General features: G+C 41.9%; 1 protein-coding gene across 1 annotated transcript; it reads right to left on the reverse strand.

The window, feature by feature from the left end:
* Nucleotides 1–4,073: 4,073 nt before the first annotated feature.
* LOC124159582 (uncharacterized protein K02A2.6-like) lies at nucleotides 4,074–7,996 on the reverse strand. Its single transcript, XM_046535484.1, has 2 exons — nucleotides 7,987–7,996; nucleotides 4,074–7,567 (listed from the first exon to the last, which is right to left on the reverse strand). Exons 1-2 carry the CDS (start codon nucleotides 7,994–7,996, stop codon nucleotides 4,074–4,076), a joined length of 3,504 nt encoding a protein of 1,167 aa, XP_046391440.1.
* Between the last annotated feature and the right edge of the window lie 7,368 nt (nucleotides 7,997–15,364).

Here is a 15,364-nt window from a genome sequence, read left to right on the forward strand (position 1 = left end):
TGTAGCCTTAGAAATTGCCCCCTACTTGCAGTTAATATTCAGTAAATCCATCAAGCAACACGAAGTACCTAATGACTGGAAAATCGCTAATGTAACGCCAATATTCAAAAGTGGAGACAAGGAACAGCCTTCTAATTACAGGCCGATATCTTTAACGTCCATCTCTTGCAAAGTCCTTGAACACATCGTAGTCAGCTCGGTAATGAAACACCTAGACGCGCAAAACTTATTAATGGGAACTCAACATGGATCCAGGAAAAGCAGATCGTGCGAAACTCAGTTAGCGCTTTTCGCCCACGATATTTTAGTCTCCGCGGAAGACAACATTCCAGTAGACGCGATTTTTCTTGATTTCAAAAAGGCATTTGATAAAGTACCCCACGGAAAGTTAATAATAAAACTGAAATCTTATGGTCTAGACGAAGATGTCATTTCCTGGATTAGAGAATTTTTGAGCGACCGCGTCCAAAGAGTAGTATTAGACGGAGCAGTCTCCAATGAGGTTAGAATCACTTCTGGCGTTCCTCAGGGTAGTGTCATTGGCCCACTCCTATTCCTTCTTTATATAAACGACATTGGCGAAGTAGTGCAGAGTAAGTTACGATTATTTGCAGACGACGCTGTAGTTTACAGAGAAATCCGTTCCAGCAAAGATATAGATGAACTTACGAATGACCTTGCTGCTATCCAAGCTTGGTGCGATGCTTGGCAGTTAGAATTAAATTTGGAAAAATGCGTCGTAATGAATTTCTGGAAGAAGAATAACTCCCTACAGCGTAACTATATCATTCGGGGCACCCAGTTAAAGGCAGTTGAATCCGTGAAATATCTAGGGGTTAGACTCAATAATGATCTATCCTGGAATAAACATATTCGAGAAATAACCGGTGAAGCTAATCGTAAAATGGGTTTTGTTAAAAGAATATTAGGAAAATGCGACGACAAAGTGAGAGAAATTAGCTACTTTTCCCTCGTTAGACCACATTTGGAATACGCTGCCAGTGTTTGGGACCCTCATGAAAAAGGCTTAATAACAGAGTTAGAACGCGTGCAAAGAAGAGCTGCCAGGTATGTGAAAGGTCGTTACGATAGTCTTGTTAGTGTAACTGACCTCTTAGATAAACTCGGATGGGAATCTCTGTCGGACCGTAGATTGAAAAATAGACTAAACCTTTTAGATAAATTCAAGAGCAGTGTCTTTTCTGACGAAGTTAACCATATCTTGCGGACGCCAACGTACTACGGAAGATCAGATCATATAAATAAAATAAGAGAGATAGATTGCAGAACAGACAGATTCCGAATGTCATTTTTTCCACGATCAATAAGATATTATAACGGCAGCAATAGAACTCGTAAATAGATTGCATGACTTGTATTGTAGCCTACTAACCTATGTAGAACTTAATGCATGTTTCTGAAATTCTATTCTATATTCTATTTCTAACAGCATATAGTAGTATAGTTTGTTATTATACGGGACGTTTTTTTTTTGGACGGTGTGGTGTGCATGTGGGAGTCCAAATGCATGCTGGTGATTGATCACCCCCTGCCAAACACCCTAGAGGTGGCTCGCAGGGTATTGTGTAGATGTAGATGTAACAAGATTAACAAGAAGTAAAGAATTTTACCGTACCCGGCAGCGCCTCTTTGAATGAATGGTCATTAATGGGGTGCATTTTTGTCAGCACTTAAGATTCCTTATATACAAAGAACTTTACCGCAATTTTATTTCATTTCTCTGGAGAAAATACGTAAAGGGACTCGCAGTCACCGTTTAAAGCTCACACAACCTATCCACCTTTCGGGTGTTTTTTGACTTTTTGAAGTAGTTCGACTGCTTTAACCCTTCAATATCCGACTTAGGGAATAATTGACCCTTTATCTCGAAGCAGGTTATCTAATCGGAGACTATGTGGAACTGAAGGTAAATTAACTGAGGCCTTGGCGTGCAAATGAGCGGTACTAGATGGCAAAATCATGCTCGTAACTCATTCAAACAGCCCGCTACTTAGCCCATTCCAAAGCGCTGTTGCCATTTTCCGGTGGTCCACAGCCACGTGTTTAGCAAAGTTAACAAAATTGTTATTTTTCATCGCACAATCACGCTTCAAAGACGTACTTGATCGCACGATTGACAGGAGTACTATGCAAACAGTCATTTTTTGATTATTGGATTGATTGATTGATTTCCAAATTGCAGTCATAGCGGTCACTTTTTGGGAGGGAGGCCCCCCGCTGGGAGGGTCCAAGACACGGGCCGCGAGCGCGAACGCGTCGAGGAAAGGGTGGAGGATTAAGGACCCTACGGAGGGTGTACCTCGCCCATCTTCGGACTACCTGCTCCATGTCCCCACCAAACGCACCTTAACCGAAAAGTTGACCAATCAGTAAAACTTTCGTAACATATACGTCCGTAAAGGCAGAAGCTCCCAGATTGTCTTTATCGGTTTCGCTTTCCTTCCGCTATGCAGCAGCACTTCCAGCGCTCGCGACATACTTACTCCAGCGGATCTAAAATTAATTTGCATGCTTTTGCCCCGCCGTACGGTATTACCGCGCTCTCCCCTACAAAAAAACGTTACGCATACTAACAAATTATGCTACCACATACATGCTAAGGCAAAACTTGCGAACTACTCATTAAGGTTTTATGCCAATAAAGTTAGAACACATAAATCGTGCTGTAAGTAATAATAAGAAAATTAAGAAACATGCATTAAGAAATACATTAGTTATTAGGATAAACTACAAGTCATCTAAACTATTTGTGAGTCCTAACGCTACAGTTATAATCTCTTATTGATCGTGGAAAAAAGACATTCTGAATCTATTTGTTCTACAGTCTATCTGTCTTGCTTTAGTTATATTATCTGATATACCATAGCATATTGGCGTCCGTAAGATATGGTTAACTTCGTCGGAAAATACACTGATCTTGAATTTGCGAAATAGGTTTAGTCTATTTTTCAGCTTACGGTCTTAAAGAGATTCCCATCCGAGTTTATATAAGGGGATAGTTAACTAACAAGGCTATCGTAACGACTTTTCAAGTAACTGACAGCTCTTCTTTGAACGCGTTCTAACTCTGTTTTAAGCATATATCATTAGGATCCCATGGACTGGCATCATATTCTAAATAGGGTCTAACAAGGGAGAAGTAGTTAATTTCTCTCACTTTGTCGTCGCACTTTCGGTTCTTGTTTTTTTAATACGTGGACTGTTTCAGATTAAAAAGAGAGTTGGAATTTTTTCGTCTTGGGGTTAGCGATCGGGAAAAAGTCTTTGGTGATGCTCTTGATCACAGCGTAGAGGAAGGTCAGTGCTTCCCTCGGGGGGAAAGAGGTAACTACACCCCAGGGTATTAAGTTGAGGTATTAATCAATGTCTTCCCGAGAAGCCTTTGCCCAGGCAGGGCGGGGATAGCAGGTTGAACTCATAGACTTTGAATATAGCATAAGTGTGCCATAATATGTAGATGTGGTACTTTTCTTTGCGTTTGAGTCATTTGCATATCTAACATTTGATTAAATTTAGGACTGCTTCGTCCCTATTAACGTAACATTACCAGCCTTAAATACCGTTTTCTCAGGTGTAACGTGATGGTATTCGCATAGGATTGTGAATGAGAAGGAGTAAGTTCGTAATATCACATGCAGATACTGCATGGGTCATATTCATCGTCGCCATATTCTCGATTTTTATCCTCTCTACGCTCAAAAATATAGTAAAAAAATGCTTGTAAAAGAATAAATTTCACCATCAATGGGAATCCGTTATCATTATTGTATGTAATGTGTTGTTGCCGTAAAAATAAGTAAACTTCGTTCCGGGTTTCGGCCTCTTTATTGAGTAGCCAACAAGCAACTTTACACTGTCTGGTTTTACAGCAAAATAACCCCCGTCTGCCGCAAGACACGGCCTTTTATATCCGTCGCTCCCGCAGCTCCGCGACCTCGGCGCCCGCTGTCTATCCGGGGTTGTCATTGAATGGGGCCTCCGCGACGAACCCGCCACATCTCTCCTTCTGAAAAAACACTAAATAAAACAGGGAAAGGAACAGGGAAATGGGACTAAGGAGTGTATCGTTGAGGGGGACGCACAAGTCGTCCGTATCTCGTCCTGAATACTCCCGTCTCTGGTGGGCTGTGGCTCTTCGCTGTAGACTCGAGGTCGGGAAGGAATGATTCATAATCACTCGACATACTCGGCTGCCGTTCAGCTAATGTCAGCGCCACCCGATTCCTCCTGTTGACTCCACTACCCGTCTCAATGAGATAGGACCGGGGATGGCCCGACTCTCCGACAACCGTTCCGTACTCCCGACGATCTCTCACCCAAACGGTGGCTCCCGCAGGCAATAGGGGTAGTTCTTTCGTCCGGTGTCGTCGGTCGTAGTTCCTCTTCTGTCTCTCCGCGATGACCTTATTCTTCTCCCGTAGGACCGTGAGGCTGGGCCATTTGGGATTCAACTTCGTAGGATGAAATGGCAAAGTCGTTCTCAGCTTACGTCCCATTAGTAGTTCCGCTGGGGAATACCCCGACTCCATGGGTGATGCACGGTATGCAAGAAACCCCAACCACGGGTCTCTTTCTTTCGCCAGTATGTTTTTTACCGTTTTCACCGCTGCTTCCGCTAGTCCATTACTCTTTGGGTAGTATGGACTGCTAGTTACGACATCCATTCTGTATTTGTTCGCGAATTCCTGGAACTCTCTTCCTCCAAACGGTGGCCCATTGTCCGTTCGGACAACTTGTGGGATTCCGTGACGTGCGAATATTGATTTTATTTTCGCTATCACGTTCGTGGCCCGCGTATTTTCCAAATACGCGACTTCAGGGTATTTTGAAAAGTAGTCTACGATGACTAAGTACTCACGCCCTCTGCTATGAAAAATATCCATTCCCACCATCTGCCAGGGCCGTGCCGGTGTCTCCGTAGGTCTCAACGGCTCTACTCGCGATGGACGACGTTCGAGACATTCCGGGCACTTGCTTATCATTTCCAGTATTTGATGGGATGCTCCTGGCCACCACACCGACTGCTGCATCCGCCTCCGGCACTTTGAAATACCTAGATGACCTTCGTGGATACGGCTCAATATCTCTTTCCTCCATGATTCCGGGATGTAAACCCTGGTCCCCTTGACTAGTAGCCCGTCAAGGAGGGAAAGATTTGCTCGTTCGTGGTAGAAGCTGGTATCCTCCAACAGCAGTTTCTCTTTACGTGGCCAGCCTTCTTTCACATACTTAGTTATTCGTCGAGTTCTTTCATCTTCTCGTTGCGCTTTCAACACTTCCTTCATGAGTTTGTCGCTCATTGGTAAATCCGCTTTCACAGCTTCGACGTACAATTCCACGTCTTCATCGGTGAGAATATCGCCTTCTTTTGGGGTTTTGGAGATTGGTGATCGTGAGAGAGCATCTGGCGTATACAATTTCTTTCCGGGAACATAAATTACCTCATAGTCGAAACGCATGAGGCGCATACGGAAACGCTGCACTCTGGCGGACAATTCGCTGAGGGGTTTTGTTCCCAATAGTGCCACGAGTGGTTTATGATCCGTACATAGAAGAAATTTCTTGCCTACTAAATAATTTGCTAATTTTTCACACGCCCAGGTAAGCGCTAATACCTCCTTTTCCAATTGGGCGTAGCGTCTTTCGGTATCTGTCAACGTCCGTGACGCAAAACATACCGCTCTCCAATCACCATCTGACTGCCGCTGCTCTAGTGTAGCTCCCAATCCATATGACGATGAGTCGGCTAATACTCTTGTCGGTCGATTTGTCTCGTACATGGCTAATGATGAGGCACTAGTTAATCTTTGCTTGATTTCTTGGAAAGCTTTGGTGTGCGTAGCAGCCCATGGCAAAGGCTCTTTTTCCCTCATCAGCTCTCTCAACGGTTGGGTTACATCCGCCAAGTGAGGGAGAAATTTCAGATGATAATGCACAATTCCAAGAAATCGACGTATCTCTGCTACCGTTTCGGGCTGCGGCAATTTCTCTATTGCCGTAATTTTTTCAGGATCTGGCTTGATTCCATCCTCGGCCGATATGACATGACCTAAGAATTTTGTCTCTGCGACCCGAAATCGGCATTTCTCGCGATTCAACGTGATCCCATTTTCTCTAAGACGCTGGAGGACGGCGTTCAATCTCACGTCGTGCTCCGGCTGCGTCGCTGCAAATACGAGTATGTCATCCATAACGTTGACTACTCCCTTTAACCCCGTCAATGCTTCAGACATTCGTCTTTGAAAATGCTCTCCAGCTGAAGATAATCCCATCGGCATCCGGTTAAAACAATACCTTCCAAAAGGGGTAATGAAAGTAGTCAGCGGACGGCATTCCCTCTCTAGTGGTATTTGGTAGTATCCTCTGCAAGCATCCAATTTTGTGAAAATTTTCGCTTCTGAAGCCTTCATCAGTGTTAGACATTCATCCACGGTTGGCAGTTCGTGCTGTTCTTTCCGAATGCATTTATTTAATTTAGTGAAATCTACACATATTCGAACTCCTCCGTCTGCTTTAGGCACTACTACCATGGGCGCGCACCACTCCGTCGGCTCTTCTACCGCCGTTATTATTCCTTCCCCCACCATTTTCTTGATTTCTTTCTCAACCTTATCTCTCAATGGCAAGGGCACTCTTCTCGGCGTAGATACCGCATAGGGCACGGCTTCATCCCTGATGCGAATGACGTAAGGTTTCGGCATTCTTCCTAGCCCACGAAAAAGTTCCTGGTAATTTTCTTCCGGATGGCCAGTTGTTATTTCTCGCAGCCAAGTCAAAATTCCCAGGGATGATATCGCTGGACGTCCCAAGAGCGCATCTTCAACTCCATTCACCACGAAAATCTCGTCCTCGTACACGCGATCCTTCCAACGTAGAAGTGACCGGAATTTTCCTTTGGCCTGCAATCTGCTTCGATTTGGGCCGCGGAGGAATGTTGTGGTGTTTTCGAGTTGTATTCCCTTCAACGTTTTAAATAATTCGGCGCCGATGACAGTGACATCCGCGCCTGTGTCGACTTTGAAGGGGATTTCTTGGTTACCGATGACGAGTGAGACCCTCCATGGTTCTTCTCCCGTCGAAATGCTTCCCAAAAAGAAATGGTCGTCTTCACCCGGTAGCCGCTTGTCAATTTCCGCAACCGCCTTCGTTCTGCAAACTGCTGCCCAATGTCCTTTCTTTTTACAAAGGGCGCACGCAGATTGACGCGCCGGACATCGTGCGAAAGCGTGCTGCGGCGTTTTCCCGCACCGTGGACATTTGCGACCACTCACCTTCATTTGGTCGGGTAGGGCGGCTGTTGACGTCGATGCCTTCTGGTGCCGTGGAGCCTTCTTCCGCACCACGTCCACCTCAGATCCTCGTGCCTGCGAGTGGACTGTTTTATCTTCCCCTGAGTTACTCCTTATCAGCGTCTGTTGCCTGTGCACGTCTTCTGCTTGCCTCGCCTTTGTAACGGCTCTCTCCAGCGTAAGCTCCGGATCCAATTGTAGGGCTTCGGACAACTTGGCGTTCCTTAAACCAACTACCAGACGGTCCCTCACCAATTCTTCACGCAGGGTGCCAAATTTACAGTTTTTAGCGAGAATATGCAGATTACGAACGAATTCTTCCACCGTTTCGGTCTCTCCTTGCAGTCGCTTGTTGAAACGGGCACGTTCGTAAATTATATTTACCTTCGGGACAAAATGCTCTTCAAACTTTCCAAACACGATACTGTACTTCTTTTCTTCTTCCGCCGATAGGTTGAAGGATGATAGTATATCGTCCGCGTCGTCACCCATTGCATAAATCAATGCGTCGACTTGCTCATCTTCTGGCTTTTTGGCGAGTCCAGAAGCTCGTCTGTACCTCTCGAACCGTCGACTCTATCTTGGCCAATCTTCCGCCACGAAGGAAAACTGCTGGGGTATGGACCAGGTAGGATCTCCTATCCCGTCGACTTGCTTATTCGACATAATAACACACCTGACACCATGTGTTGTTGCCGTAAAAATAAGTAAACTCCGTTCCGGGTTTCGGCCTCTTTATTGAGTAGCCAACCAGCAACTTTACACTGTCTGGTTTTACAGCAAAATAACCCCCGTCTGCCGCAAGACACGGCCTTTTATATCCGTCGCTCCCGCAGCTCCGCGACCTCGGCGCCCGCTGTCTATCCGGGGTTGTCATTAAATGGGGCCTCCGCGACGAACCCGCCACATGTAAGACTACACTATAACACGAGGTAATCGACAAGAAGTTCCTTTTTACATCCCGCGAAAAATCGGTATTTTAAGGTTAATAAGAAACTTTTTTGATCCGCATAAACCGAAATGCTTCATTTAATGATCGTATAAAAAGCGAATCTTCAGATAAAAGGTAAATATTGATATCGCTGATCACAATATTATTGGTTTTTATGCCAATGTGATTCAAAAGATTTGAACGCCCTCACTTTTGAACGCCCTCACTTTTTTGCCACATAACACGTGACCTCATGTTTCCTTCACCGGCCGCCTATGCTCCAGTAGTGGAATGCGCCATCTAGCTATATTCAAGGTCTGTGGTTGAACTCTGCTGAGCTTCTGGGAATGGTTGAAAAAGAAAGTCGCATCCAGGAAGGCGCTCAATGCCTGTGTAGAAAATATTTCACCCGGGAGTGACCGCCTCGGGGTAACGGCAGAAAGGATTAGGTCCAATTTCGCCAGCTCACGGGTGCTATGGAGGTTATGTTGCCGTGGGCGAAGAGCGTGAATAAAATGCTCTTCGAGGAAATTACCGTCGTCGTTGAGAGAATGGCCGGAAATTTAAGATTCCCAGCGAATTGAGAAATTAAAATTACTCACCAAGGTAATTGGGCCGAGATCAGTATCCCTTTAGACTGAGTGCATACAATTTTCAAGCACACTAATATCCCTCGCCGGAGACGATGAAAACAGTCGACTTATAATTGCTTTAATTTTTCTCGTTTGCCAACGGGTGGATGGACCTCACTGCACACTATTCCGCAGTCCGTCTCGTTTCAACCTCTGAACCGTTCGGGAGTCCATTACACGGCCGAGTCGGCTAGCCGTGTAGCGAGTAGAATATTTGAGCACTGTAGGTCTTTTTTAGAGTAGGGAGTAGGGTACAGTGTAGATATAATGAGGAACTTGCATGAATTTTTTTTATTTCACAGGCAGACGGAAAATTATTTTCTGAATTCAACAAAGAAAACCGCGTGTATATCTGAGTTTTCCTTCGCGAGATATTCAATGATAAATATAGCGAATTTTAAAGCGCGGGAAAAACTCCCTAACCCCAAAAGCCACTACCGACGAAGCCTCGATGACGTCAAAGGTGCCTAAACATCACACGAAGCTATTGTTGTGATTGTTTGTAATAGTTGCCAGCCGTTGTGAGAGCTTCGTTTGTTAGACGTGTTGATTATTTTCTATTTAAAGATAAATATCCGACGATAGAGGCTCGGAAGCCCTCATATTTTGTATTATTTATAATATTAATATCTGAATAAGGGCATAAAATATAAAACTGGAGCAGTTAAACCAAAAATGTTATAATACCTGAATAACATCGTTGTAGGAGTCTGAGCCACGGCCGTTGGAAGGGGGATACGTTAATTGTAAGTTGATGTTATCGACGGCATATCATTCATTTAAGTATGTAATTAGAACGATTTTGATGTTTACTAATATCCGCTTAGCTTTTATATACGATAACTTCATCCATTTATTCGTAGGTACTGGAGAATTCGTCGTTTAGGACTGCCTGTGCTTGTGTTATTAGGTGAATTCTAGTATATGCAACTTTTTCTCGCTGATTGGAGACATCTATGAACATTTTTGTGCCAAAATTGTGTTATTTTCAACGTGAAATCTCCCGTTAAGCTACTGCTAATAATCACAGTGCCAGTGGTTGTAATGCACAAAGTTTGACAAGGTTGAAAAATATCGGCCAAGATTATCAGTGTTCCAGAGTGATTGAATTGTAAAAAGTGCTATTACGCTATGGATAAATGTCAAACAGTAGTGTAAAAATCGTCAGTGGCGTGTTAACCTCCGTTGTTCACCGTAGACTAGCTAATGAAATAAAAACTGTGTGCGAAGTTTGTTATTCCATTATTTCAACGAATAGTATTGAGAAAAGTCACCAGTGTCACTTGTGTGGGCTAATTAAAGGCTTTAAATCAGTGAATAAATAGTTGTTTTCATCATAACGAGCTCTTTTATTGTAAGTTGTACGTGATGAATATAAAAATGTGGCAGTGACTTCCAGTTTTTTATAGAAGTATTTGCCTATTTCCAACTATATTTTTATGGTATACGCAAGTATATTCCCAGTCAACACAACAATTATGGCCACAGTATGGCCGAACTGTGGTTTACCTGTGGCAACTATGGCTATGGCTAGCCACAGCTTGCCATACTATGGCCAGACTGTGGTTGTCATGCGGCAAGCCATAGTGTGGCTTGCCAAACACATATGCAACTATGGCCACACTTTGGAAAGCCACAACTGCCACAGATGATAAAGTTTGTTTACGGTTGCTATAGATGCAGACTTGTTGATGAGTTATCAAAATGAGAGTTGGCTGATTTCATTGATATAAAGAAAGTGTGTTAAAGAAAGAATAATATGTATTTATTTCAAGAGAAAAGGCTTCCACATTATTAATTGATTTAATCTATTTCAGAGTCTTTCCGTGAGTACTGTGATGTTGAAATGTGGAGAGGATTAGATAGACTACCGTAAATGTTGTAATGACTAAATATGTGATTTTACCTGTTACAGATTGGTCCATAAGCCTAGCTAAAATAACTTGAGGTGGATGTGTAACATGTTATTGTCTCAAATCCAAGGCAATATTGTAATACTAGCTTATCTGTTCTATTGTAATACTATTTATGTTATCCTACTCCACGTACTAATATCTACCAGAAATCATTTCTGATAACGGGATCAAAATTCTGGAATTCTCTCCCTGAGGATCTTAGACAGAGGGGCTCCATCCATGCTTTTACAATTAAATTGTACATGGATTTACTCAGTGGAGAGCTAAAATAAACTCCCACGAAAATACAGCCTATTATGTATCATTATTATGTATTATGTACTATTGCCCAATATTCCGTCTGCCTATGATGTCAAATTTCAATCCTTGTTACGTGTTATTTCTTTTTTTTATAGATGCGTATCAAACAACTTTACTTGACATTTTTCATGAACTTTTGCTTTGATGAGCCATTTTTTGTAAATTGTGTTTTTTGCTCCAAGGGTTTTTTCCCAGAGCATAATAAATATCTATTCTATTCTATCTGCAATGTTGTTATGTTTTTTTAGTGGCTAACCTAGGCGATCATTAATGGTTATATTATGTTATTCATGGTTAATTTACTGCAATAATAAAGTATTTACAAACATCATTTACTGAGTAGGAACTTTTATTTGCATTTACCTTTCTGATACTCTATATCGCAAAGTGCTACTTGGGGTATGGGGTGCCAACCAGAGGGCATTTTATCGTATTTATTATTTAAATTGATGGTAAATTAAAATTTTTGGTTCGCATCTAATTTTCCAAAAAATCATTATTTTTACATTGATGGGCATAGCTAGGATTGAAGGAGGCATAATAATACTATTAAAAAGGAATTATTATATGTATAAATATTAATATATTAGTGGTGGAGCATTGTGGCTAGCCAAAATGTGGCCATAGTGTGGCTATCCACACTAAAGCCACATTATGGCTAGCCACACTGTGGCCACAGTGTGGCCGGGGGTCAAAACCATTATGGCGCCATAATGGCAACCCACTATGGCCACAATGCCTTGCCACAGTGTGGCCACAGTATGGCCACACTGTGGCCATAATTGTTGTGTTGACTGGGTTGTTTATGGATTTACCTATATTATTGAAATAGGTTGTACCCAGTCAACACAATATTACAACATTAGTCAACACAACGCATTATTAATATCCCAAGTAATAATCTAGGCACAATAGCAATAGGAAAACTTACCCAAGAATAACAGAACAAAATAAAGCGACGATGAGCGGCTAAATACTCTCTCAAAACAAATTTTACAGCATGCGCTCAGCGTATTTCCCAACTCCCTACGGTTGTTTAGGCACCTATGACGTCACGCCTGGCCTCGGCAACGCTCGGGTGTCTTCGCGCAGTGGTCGGCTCAGAGAATTTTTTCTCGATTTTAAAGTCAATTTTTTTATTTCTTTTGATGCTGAATGGAGAAAATTTAGGTATTTTTGCGAGCTAATATATCCATTTTACTTATTGAAAATAGTTTTTAGTGCAATCGACGACCCATGCAAGTTCCCCATTGTGGGAAGATAAATAAAGGGGTAAATTCAAAAGTTCTCGCAGGAAAAAAAAGTTCTACAAGAAATGAGAATAGAGTAATAGAAAGACAAATCAGAGTTACCAATTTACAATACTACAGGTAGGTAATAAATTTAAGCACGAGAATCGTCAGTTGAGCAGTAACTGATAACTTTTCTCTAAATACCGCTGAAAAGTTTAAGAAAGACAATAAGGTTTTAATTTTTAAAAGAGCTATTTTGATGAGTTTATGAGTTATCTGAAAAATGCTTTCCCCACGTTTCAAGAATCAATGAAGCTAAATGTAAAGGGTACTTGGAAAGTTTTCTTTCACTCTTGACTTTGGGAAGAAATAGCTACATGCCTAGTAAAACAAACAAAGGTAGCGAACCGAGATGTTCGGAGTCGAAATTGAGAAAATCATTGAGGCAACAGAGAGCGTGTCTTGCTAAAATGCAAAAAACAGCACGGATTTGTCCGCTAATGAACGCGAATTAATAATTGAGAAATATAAGATGTCTAAAGCCGCCACGAAGGAAGGGTTCGGGAATGCATTCACGAATTTTAAAAGAAACACACTAGTAGAGCAGTTACGGGATAACGAAAGGCCTTTTTGGGTCTTACGATAGGGAAGTTAAAGGTAAAAGATCTACCGTATGTACGCTGAGAAACGATAATCTAAATCTACATCTAAAAATTGCCTGCGAGCCACCTCTAGGGTATTTGGCAGAGGGTGATCAATTATCAGCGTGAAGCCTGCAATTTGACTGTCACATGCACACCACACAGTATAAAATACGTCACGTACTACCAAATTATACTACCATATGCTGTTAGAAATAATGATAAAATTGAGAAGCATGCATTTAATTTTACATAAGAAAGTAGGCTACACTACAAGACATCTGGCCTAGTTATGATGGATATGTTTTTGACAGACAGTTCCGTTAAATCCAATTTATTTTATTCCTACTTCAAGAGCGTGTTCAGAGAGCCTTCTGAGAACTCATCCGAGACATTTGACGATCTCTGCATTCGAAAGATGGCGCCTATTGACATTATTTGTCACGGAATAGAAAATATATTATAATCGCTTAGTCCCAATAAATCACCTGGTCCAGACGAAATCCCTTCTCGTATGTATAGATAACTATCCTCAGAAATGCCCCTTTTTTGCAGTTAATATTCAGTAAATCCAAGGAGAAACACGACGTACCTAATGACTGGAAATTTTCTAATTAACGCCAACATTAAAAAGTTAATTATAAACCGATAACTTTAATGTCCGTCTCATGCAAAGTACTTGAACACATCGTAGTTAGCTCAGTAATGAAACACCTAGACGCGAAAAACTTGTTAATTAGAATCCTACATGGATTAAGGAAAAGTATATCATAAGAAACCCAGTTAGTGCTTTTCGCCCACGATATTTTAGTCTCCGGAGAGGAAAATTTCCCAGTAGACGCTATTTTTATTGATTTCAAAAAACCATTTGATAAAGTACCCCACGTAAAGTTAATATTAAAACTAAAATCTTATGGTCTAGACGAAGATATCATTTCCTGGATAAGAGAATTTTGGACGACTGCGTCCAAAGAGTAGTATTAGACGGTGCAGTCTCCAATGAGGTTAGAGTCACTTCTGGCGTCACTCAGGGTAGTATCATAGGCATACTCCTATTCCTTCTTTATATAAACGACATTGGCGAAGTTATACACAGTAAGTTACGACTATTTGCAGACGGAGCTGTAGTTTACAGAGAAACCCGTTCCAGCAAAGATATAAATGAACTAACGAATGACCTTGCTGCTATCCAAGCGTGGTGGGATGCATGGAAGTTAGAATTGAATTTGAAAAAATGCGTCATAATGAATTTGTGGAAGATGAATAACTCCGCACAACATAGCTATATCATTCGGGGCATCCCATTAAAGGCAGTTGAATCCGTGAAATATCTAGGAGTTAAGACTCAATAATGATCTATCGTGGAATACACATATTGGAGAAATAACCGGTCAAGCTAATCGTGAAATGGGTTTTGTTAAAAGAATATTAGGAAAGTGCGACGACAATGTGAGAGAAATTAGCTACTTTTCCCTCGTTAGACCACATTTGGAATACGATGCCAGTGTTTGGGATTCTCATGAAAAAGGCTTGATGACAGAGTTAGAACGCGTGCAAAGAAGAGCTGCCAGGTACATGATATGTTGTTAAGGCCGTCATACACGGCGAATGATTTCATTCGCATGATCATTCAGTGAAAATTAGAACATGCTCTATTTTACTCGCATGATCTGATCACGTGATAATTCAGCATGATCATTCACCGTATATAGCGGCCTTTACAATAGTCTTGTTAGTGTAATCTGACGGATGGGAATTTCTGTCAGGCCATAGACTCAACCTTTTAGATAAACTCAAGATCAGTGTATTTTCTAATGGCGTAAGCCGTATATTACAAACGCCAATATGCCATGGTATATCAGATAATATAAGTAAAGTACGACTGGTAGACAGTAGAACAGACAAATTAAGAATATCTTTTTTCAAAGATAAATAAGAGAATATTATAGTGGCGTTAGACTTCATAAATAGAGTAGATGACCTGTAGTGGAGCCTACTAACTTATGTAAAACTTGATGCATGTTTATGAAATTTATTATTATTTCTAACAGCGTGTGGTAGTGTAATTTTTCAGTATGCGTGACGTTTTTTGGACCGTGTGGTGTGCATGTGGGAATCCAATTGCATGACGCATGGTGGTGATTGATCACCCCCTGTCAAACACCCTAGAAGTGGCTCGCAGGGTATTATGTAGATGTAGATGTATTCTATGCCTTAAATGCGCCCCTAAATTTATCAACAACATCCTCAACTCAATCACAGACTGTCCTCAACTCCCTTCTTTTCTTAATTTCCGAGTACCCTACGCGCACCCACTCTCTGCTCCACATAGTCACCTGTTCCATTAACTATCCCACTATCACTCTTCTCCCTTGCCTCCCCTCACTTCTTATTTCCATTCC

Source organism: Ischnura elegans, chromosome 5 (genome assembly GCF_921293095.1).
Source record: "Ischnura elegans chromosome 5, ioIscEleg1.1, whole genome shotgun sequence".
NCBI classification, from domain to species: Eukaryota; Metazoa; Arthropoda; class Insecta; order Odonata; family Coenagrionidae; genus Ischnura; species Ischnura elegans.